The sequence below is a fragment of the Ipomoea nil genome, unplaced genomic scaffold (genome assembly GCF_001879475.1).
Source record: "Ipomoea nil cultivar Tokyo-kokei standard unplaced genomic scaffold, Asagao_1.1 scaffold3030, whole genome shotgun sequence".
Lineage (NCBI taxonomy): Eukaryota > Viridiplantae > Streptophyta > Magnoliopsida > Solanales > Convolvulaceae > Ipomoea > Ipomoea nil.
The window spans coordinates 2,121,855-2,130,248 of NW_017619458.1; the positions used below are offsets into that span (position 1 = coordinate 2,121,855).

The 8,394-nt window shown below is 39.5% G+C and overlaps 1 protein-coding gene across 1 annotated transcript; it reads left to right on the forward strand.

The window, feature by feature from the left end:
- The first annotated feature begins 581 nt into the window (after positions 1-581).
- LOC109163678 (CBL-interacting serine/threonine-protein kinase 5-like) lies at positions 582-2,312 on the forward strand. Its single transcript, XM_019312438.1, has one exon. It carries the CDS (start codon positions 888-890, stop codon positions 2,229-2,231), a length of 1,344 nt encoding a protein of 447 aa, XP_019167983.1. The 5' UTR covers positions 582-887; the 3' UTR covers positions 2,232-2,312.
- Positions 2,313-8,394: the final 6,082 nt, after the last annotated feature.

Below are 8,394 nucleotides of genomic sequence, written 5' to 3' on the forward strand. Positions count from 1 at the left end.
CTCTTTATTGGCCTCCGCCCAACAATCTCTCTGCCACTGGGTGCTAGACTTGGTCTTTATTGGCCTCCGCCCAAGAAAAATGCATTATTTATTCAATTTTTCTTTGTTTAGGTGATCATTTAACTTAATACCCCCTCTATCCCATTTTATATTTCCTACTTATTATTCATTAGTTATATTCATTGGTCAAAGCAATGCTTTCTTCTTTGTTTATTTCTATTAGCATTTTCTTATAATTTTTAAATTTAAATTTTTGTGTTTAATAGTACTTTTAATGTAGTTTCTAAATATATAAATTTTACATACTAATTTTAAACTTAGTATTACAAAAAATTAAATTATAATTAATTTCAGTCAAGTCTCGTTAATCAAATCTCGACATATAAAATGAGACGGAGAGAGTAACACCAATGAAGTTAAAAAAGCCAAAAAAAAAAAAAAAAAAAAACATTTTTTGTAATATAATTTCATCTCATTTTGCCACATGGCCCACATCAAAATTATTAAAGGCAAATTATTGGAACAGTAGCATATTAAGTAACTACTATAAATTGCACTTGGGTTCGAGCTCCGTTGGACTTTTGGAAGGACACATCACCATTTTAGAAACCAGCAGAACTTAACTAATTTCCTTCTTCCTTCCTAACTCTCTTCTACAATTTCTTAACTCCGATCCCTATTGATCCATTCGAACTTTTTTTTTTTCTTAAAGCTAAAACCTTTAATTTTCACCCCAAGAATCATGACCATATTCAATTCAAATCCCATTTGATGATCTCACTACCCTTCTAGCCTAATTTCCAAATATGGGTTTCAAAGATAGTTGAAGAATCGCTAGAAATTTGTTTTGATTTGGTTCAATTGTGTGGAGATTAGATTGATTGAGCATGGGTGAGAGTCAAATGTTGTTCGGGAAATACGAGAAAGGCCGGTTGTTGGGCAAAGGCACTTTTGCTAAGGTTTACTACGGCAAAGAGGTGGCCACCGGCGACGGCGTGGCGATCAAGGTGCTGAGCAAAGATCAGGTGAAGAAGGAAGGGATGATGGAGCAGATCACGAGAGAGATTGCGGTGATGCGGCTGGTGCGCCACCCTCACGTGGTGGAGCTCCGGGAAGTCCTGGCCACGAAGACCAAGATCTTCTTCGTGATGGAGCACGTGAAAGGCGGGGAGTTGTTCGCTAAGGTGGCCAAAGGGAAGCTCCGGGAAGACGTCGCCCGGAAGTATTTCCAGCAGCTGGTCAGCGCCGTGGATTTCTGCCACAGCCGCGGCGTCTACCACCGGGACCTCAAGCCGGAAAATCTCCTCCTCGACGAGCACGGCGACTTGAAAATCTCGGATTTTGGGCTGTCCGCCTTGCCGGAGCAGCTCCGGAACGACGGTTTGCTCCATACTCAGTGTGGGACGCCGGCGTACGTGGCGCCGGAGGTGTTGCGACGGAAAGGGTACGACGGCGCCACGGCGGATATTTGGTCGTGTGGGGTTATATTATACGTTCTCTTAGCCGGATTCTTGCCGTTCCAAGATGAAAACATGATGCATATGTACCGGAAAATTTTCAAGGCGGAGTATGAGTTCCCGGCGTGGTTCTCGCCGGAGTCTCGCCGGATGATTTCCAAGCTTTTAATGGCTGATCCGGGGAGACGAGCTACAATCCCAGCCGTAATGAGATCTCCATGGTTCAGAAAGAACCTAACAGTGCCAAAATCCTTTCTGGCATCGTCGGAAAAAGTGGAAGAGGAAGAAGAAGAAGAAGAAGAATCCCGGCGAGAATTTGATCCACCGGCACTCCGGAAGTCTCCGTCGTCGCCGGCGTTCTTCAACGCCTTCGAGTTGATCTCGTCGATGTCGTCGGGGTTCGATCTTTCCGGGCTGTTTGAGATAAAGGGGAAAGCGTCATCCATGTTTACGTCGAGGAGTTCGGCCAGAGATGTGGTTGGGAAAATTGAGAAAATGGCTAAGGGATTAAGGTTTAAGATCTTGAGGGTAAAGCCGTTCAAGGTTAAGATGCAAGGCCCCGACGGCGGCCGGAAAGGGCCACTTATGGTGACCGCCGAGGTGTTCAAGGTGGCGCCGGAGGTAACGGTGGTGGAGTTCTCCAAGTCGTCCGGCGACACGTTGGAGTACAATAGGTTTTGTGAGGAGGAAGCTAGGCCGGCATTGAAAGACATTGTTTGGGCATGGCAAGGTGGCACTAGCAGCATCAATGCTAATGGTGAATGCACAAAATAACTTATTTCTTTCCTCTTAATCATTCCACTTCTTTAAAGTTTTTATCAAAAAAAATATATATAGTTTTGCTGTTTCAATGATGGAATTGACTTTTTTTAAGCACAAAATAAAATATTAATAGTACCATTCTCCAAAAGAGTTGAATCTTCAACTCAGAGGACCCTTTATGTCCCGAGTCCCGACAGAATATGTGAGAAGAGGCAGTGACTCAAGACCAAATTAAATGCCGATTAATAGTACCTTAAAATGAGTTTAAGAAGATTTGGAAAATTTTTTAGAGTAATTTAATTGAGCTCTTTATTGGGCCAACACCAACCAAGTTGTTTAGACTGTTACAAGCCTAAGAAGAGTGACATATTAGCCTTCTTGGTTTGAGTCGATTGTGAGCAACATAAATTAATTTATTTCCTTATAATTTTTTGTTAGTTAAGGTCACAAGACAAAGTCTACCGAGTACACCATCGAATTTGTGATTGCACGTATACTCAATTACTCATGGATAGGGCTTAAGTAAAATATGCCTGGGTTTGATGCAAATGTTAGTGCAATATAAAAGAAAATGTTACGCCGTATATAGTATTATAAAAATTCTTGTACGGAGTAATATTTTGTATATCATTTGAAAACAAAAATTAATGAAAAACAATTGGGGAATCTTGTCTCTGCAAAGTGGAGTCTGAATATTGAGACAGTGACCTGTTGACCGGATACATTACCTTACAGAGTAGTTACAGTAGAAAAATAATAAAAATTATTATTAGTTGATTAAAAAATATTAATTGCGTCAAGTACCGTGTGCTTAGACCTCTGTGGTTTTTCTTAAGAAAATGTCACAAGACCGAATTCTGATGGTAAGGTATTGACTCTCTTTGAACTGCATCAGTTAAAAAAAATATAAAAAATATAAAATAGATACTATTTTGTAATAGAGTTAATAGTATTTAAAAAAAATAGTAATTGCTTTAACACAAATTAACAAGAAAGTCATATAGCCAAATAGTAAATTAAGGAAGTCCGGTCACCTAGAAATTGATTGCAATATAGGAGATTAGGAGATTACGAGGCTGCACGTAATTGGAACATGTGGACACTGGTGAAGCCACATATTTAGTTGAATTGCCTTCCTGGTAATACCCTTGAGTGGCGTTTACTCGTTTAGTTCACCCATTTTTTTTTGGGACAATTTTTTAAAATACAATTGTAGAATTTGATTATCGCTTTAATTAAGAATTTCATTTTTTAATATGTGTGACACCCCAAAAATTTACACTCCAATCCATGAATTAATTGAGTAATTAATTCTAATTCTTTTGAGGAATTGATTCCTAAAATTCTGATTTTTAATACTCAAGGACTAGTATTTGACTAGTCAATTTTTAAGTTGTGTTGTACCTTGTGCTTAGAGAGGAGTTTTCTTGTTCCTTACACTTTCTAAGGGTTAGTAAGGGTAGCCTTGTCTTTTCACCAAGAGTTAGTATTGTATCCTAACCTAGAAGACTTCTTCATTTCATTCCTTACAATTCCTAGAAAAATATCTCTACCTTCTCTCTAGAATAGAAGTGTAGCTTATTCTCCAAGCCAAGTTGAGACCCTTGTCAAGATTCCAAGTTTTGCTTCCAAGATTCAACCTTTCACCTATTTGGGCATCTAGAAGGGTAAGATCTAAGCTTGTCTAGTCTTTTTGGTTCCATTTTAGTTGTCTTTTTCTTAAAGGTAGGATCTTTATGATCTTTTGGTTTGATCTTGAAGTGGGTTTGAGAAGTGAGCCTAGTGGAGAGCTTGTTGTGGTGTAAGAGAAGTCTTTTGGTCTTCAAGAGGTAACCCATGCTCTACAAAACCTATTTTGCTTACCTATATGTGATTTCTTGGATTCTACTTGTGTTTTTGCTATGAAATGTGAGGGTTTTATGCATTTATCTTGTGATATTGCATATCTACAGCTTGTGTTTAGGGTTCCTTTGTGTCATTGCTTGGCATTTTCCTTGGTTCAAGTCATTTTGTTGTGTTTGGTGAGATTTGGCATGTTTTGGACTTGAATTTGTGTTTGGAGAAGAAAATCCCCGAAGGGATTTGTTGCGGAACAGGTATGTTCCCGCGAGCGGAACTGCGGGCGGGGCACCAACCGCCGGCCTACCCGCGGGTACACAGCCTCGTGGGATATTGTTCCCGCGGGCGGGACCACGGGTGGGGCACTACCCGTGGGTCCACCCGCGGGTACATGGTCGTGGTGATGTTGGGATTTGTTCCCCGTGATTTAGTTGTCGTGGTGTTTGATCTTTTGGCTTCCCGATGTTCTTTTGTGGAACTATTTGAGTGTCTTCTTGATGTTTCATAGGTCTAGAACTATATGGTAGGTATCCATGTAGGGTCTTTGGTGTCTTGATTCGTGCTAAGTGTTCAACATTGTGCTTCGTTGGACCAAGAGGTGTCTTGTTTGTTCCTCGGAACTATCTTGAGTTTCCCCGTTGATAAGCATGCTAGTTTGTTGTCTTAATGCTAGCGTGTGTGTGGTTTGTACCTTCCGTTTGGTTGATGATAACTTGTGTTATTCATCGTTGTTGTTGTTGGGCTGTGACCCGTTCCTTGATTGAGTATGTTTCATACCTTCGTTACAATCCTTTGATTGATTCCTGTTGAGTTGTGGTGCGTGTGTGGCTCTACCTGGATTGCACGATTAGTGGTATGGGACACTAGTCACCAAGGTATTGCAGCGGTCCTCGTGGTGGCCGTGACGTGATTATGGAGTTGTAGCCTGAGTGATGGGTCCACGTGATTGGGGGATAACATGTGTTATCCGGGCATGTGTTGCCGTGATTGGTGGTGGTTCGTTGGTGGTTATAGGTGGGGGACGACGGTCCCGGCGGAATAAGGTTGGACTTGGCTGTACAGGGGATCCTGGAGGTAATGGTTAGAAAAAAGGTACAAGGTTGGGGGTAGCCATAAGGTTGGAACACGGCATAAGGAAGGCATACCAAACTCGTGATGGGTGATGTCGCGAGGGCTTGTAAAGCCGACGTTGTGTGATCTTCTCTCGTGACGTGTGTAGTCACGGAGGCTTGTGGTGTTTTGGCATGTGTTGCCGTTGGGTGAGTCTTTATCCTTGTGTGTGGTTAACCTTTGTGGTTGAGATGTGTTCCCGATGTTATCCTTGTGAGTGGTGAGTCTTGTGTTGTCTTTTGATCTTGGCTTTTGACTTATATATATGTATTCCGTTTCGAAAATGATTTTTATATCTTATATCTACCTATTTATGATACTTAACGGTATTGGTGGGTTACCAGCATTATTCGCTGACCGGGCGTCGTCCCAATGTTTATCTTTGTATCTTTCAGGTGGTGTTTAGACGAGAGCGATGTCTAGAGCCTGGTAGCTTAGCACCGTTTTGTTTTTGTGGCCTGTGCGCCAATGTTTTTAGACTGTTTAGTTTGATGTATTGGGATAGTATTATACACTTGCAGATTGTTGCCTTAGCGTTACCTAGTGTGGTATACGTGGCATAACACCCCTTTTTGGATTTCTTTTATCTAGTTTCCGTTTATCTTCCGCTGTGCTAGTTTTGTTGTTAATCTGCTTGTGTTAGGGCTTCAATTGAGCCTTGTTTTTTGGGGGGTGTTACAATATGTAAACCCATGAACCAAACACACCAAAGCATTTGATTCCCAAACGTTAGAAATGGAGTTGGGAGGTGCATGTATAAATAGATAGGGAGAGGAGCATGTTGGGAAAATGCAAGTGTGGCCAATATTTTACTGATAACTTAGTCTTGGTCCACTATTCATCACAAGGTGGTGAATGGCCAAGATTTTTTAGGCAGTATATGGTCCTAATTATTTGGCCTTTTACTATTTAAGGTGGGGTACTATTGAGTTAGGATACACAGACAAACATTGTCTTGTTAACTCTTTTGTTCCCTTTTTACTCTGAGAATGTTGGGTATGTTCCAATCCCTGCTCCGGGTGTACGGAGAACGGGGATTGTTGTGTTAACCTTTGGGGGCCGACGCCGCTGTTGTGAGCCTGCACCGGTAGCGGCGAATTCGCTTATATGGCAGTGGTTATACCACGACACATCACTTCTTATTTTCACATTATCAGCTTATATTCTCCAACAATATAGAAGCGAATTTTTGCTGATAAAAAGTGAAAATAATGTATCTATGGTGTTTTGCAACCCTTAATTGGTTTGCACCGTAGAGAATTGAAGACCGGAGATTACAACAACATTAAAAAATTAAACTTGGAGGCTTCATTGGTGTTGGATGAGATTCGGCACTCTGACGAACAATGTGGATCCTTGAACTCAACCATTCTCTCCTCAATGGTGTTATAAAGCTTTCCTCAAAACTGTTGGGATTGGTGAGATTCAAGCAGTGGCAGGTGTTCAAGGTGGAAGTTGGAATACTAAGTTTAATGGATTTTGTGGGGGGAAATAGAAGTGTTCCACCCTCTGCTTCGGAGAATCTGTTGAAGTAGTAAATGTTTGGAAAATTTGGAATCAGCGGCGATTCACTGGAAATGCGATGTGATAAAGCGATGCAGCCGGACCGCTGGTGTTATTACGCCACGACGATGACCCATCTTGCGCTGGTTCTGCCTTGTTGACGCGCCCAATAAGATGATTTTGATAGCGTCTGCCATGACTCCTTCTAAGCTGGCATCTGCCTTTCGTCACATTTCTAACACAAATGCAGGGCTCAGAGACTAGTGGTACCAAGAAGCCACCTCCCAGATCTTAAAGGGGAGAATAACAGAGTGTTGACTGCTAGCCCCAATGCCCGCTATCATCTCAAACAATGGTTGATTGTCTAATACCTACTACTTGAGTAGTTGAGCTAAGTATTATATATTAATGCTTAAATATGCATGTGTGCATGATTATTCATTTTATCATGTAATGGGTGTCAGCAGTACATGCATGCATCATCTATCTCTAAGTTTCATCTTTTGGTCCCATTGGGTGTGCATGCTATACACGTAGATATATAATCCTTTGGATTAAGATTGCCGGAGATTTGCATAGCTAGGAGGTTAGCTACTTTAATGCAGTAAGCATGCTATTTTTAAGAATGTATCATGACTTAGTCTTTGTTACATTTAAGGTAATACTTTATATACCACATATATCCTTATTAATTTATTTGGTGTTGTGCTCTTGAATTTTTAATACAAGAAGTTATAATTATGGTGATATATGTAGGTGCGTGAAAATAAAGTATTTTCGTAATTTTTTTTTTCTCAACTGGAAAATCACATGTTATTTAAATTAACATGCGGAAACAAAAAATGGGGATATGAGATGCATTATGCGTATATGTTATTGTTACATGACTTTAGAAACTGAAGCATGTACTTGATTTATTATAAGCATATATCAAAGGCTAGTTTAAATTGTTGAAATTTGTTAGTACGTGGAAGAGTCATCATTCTTGAATATTCTATCTAGGAATGTGGCGTTTAAATAAATTTCGATTTCACAAATCGACAAGAAGTTTTTAAGAAGGCGTTGATCATGCAGACTAGTTGAAGTGTCACTTGATCCTCGCCTGAAATGAGATTGACTTTCACATGATGTTAAAAATCTAAGCCTTGGAAATAGTTATTGCTTAAGTGATTTAATAACAACATTGATTTAAATAATCATGTTATAAATAACTACGGGTTATTTGTCATTTTGAGAATAAATATGAAATTTGTATTGATATGCATTACTTCAATGCTATATATGAGTTATTAATTTTCTTAAGTGAAGGGAAAATTGTGAAGTTGAAATAACTTTGAATGATAAAGTTATATATGTTGAATTTCACCTTGTTGAAATTTATGTAGATATAAATCATTCTCTAATAAATGCCAGTTTAAATATAATTTTTGAATATGAGATTTAATTTTCTCAAAAAAATTATGTGAAATTTATGATTATGTTGTTTAACTTGAAGCAACATGCAAACAATATTATCTATGTGGCTTACTGGCAATGAGCAATTATACATATGATTTAAAGTCTTAATTGAGTTGGTTTCAAGACCTAGGATTCCTATATAAAGGGAAATCTTAGTGGTTTGAGGTAACCATTTTAGTTGAAATATAATTCACTACTGAGTGTGTATTAACTAAGTGCAGAGTTGTTATAAAGTCTGCGTAGCTCAGTCTTCTAAGGAGTCAAT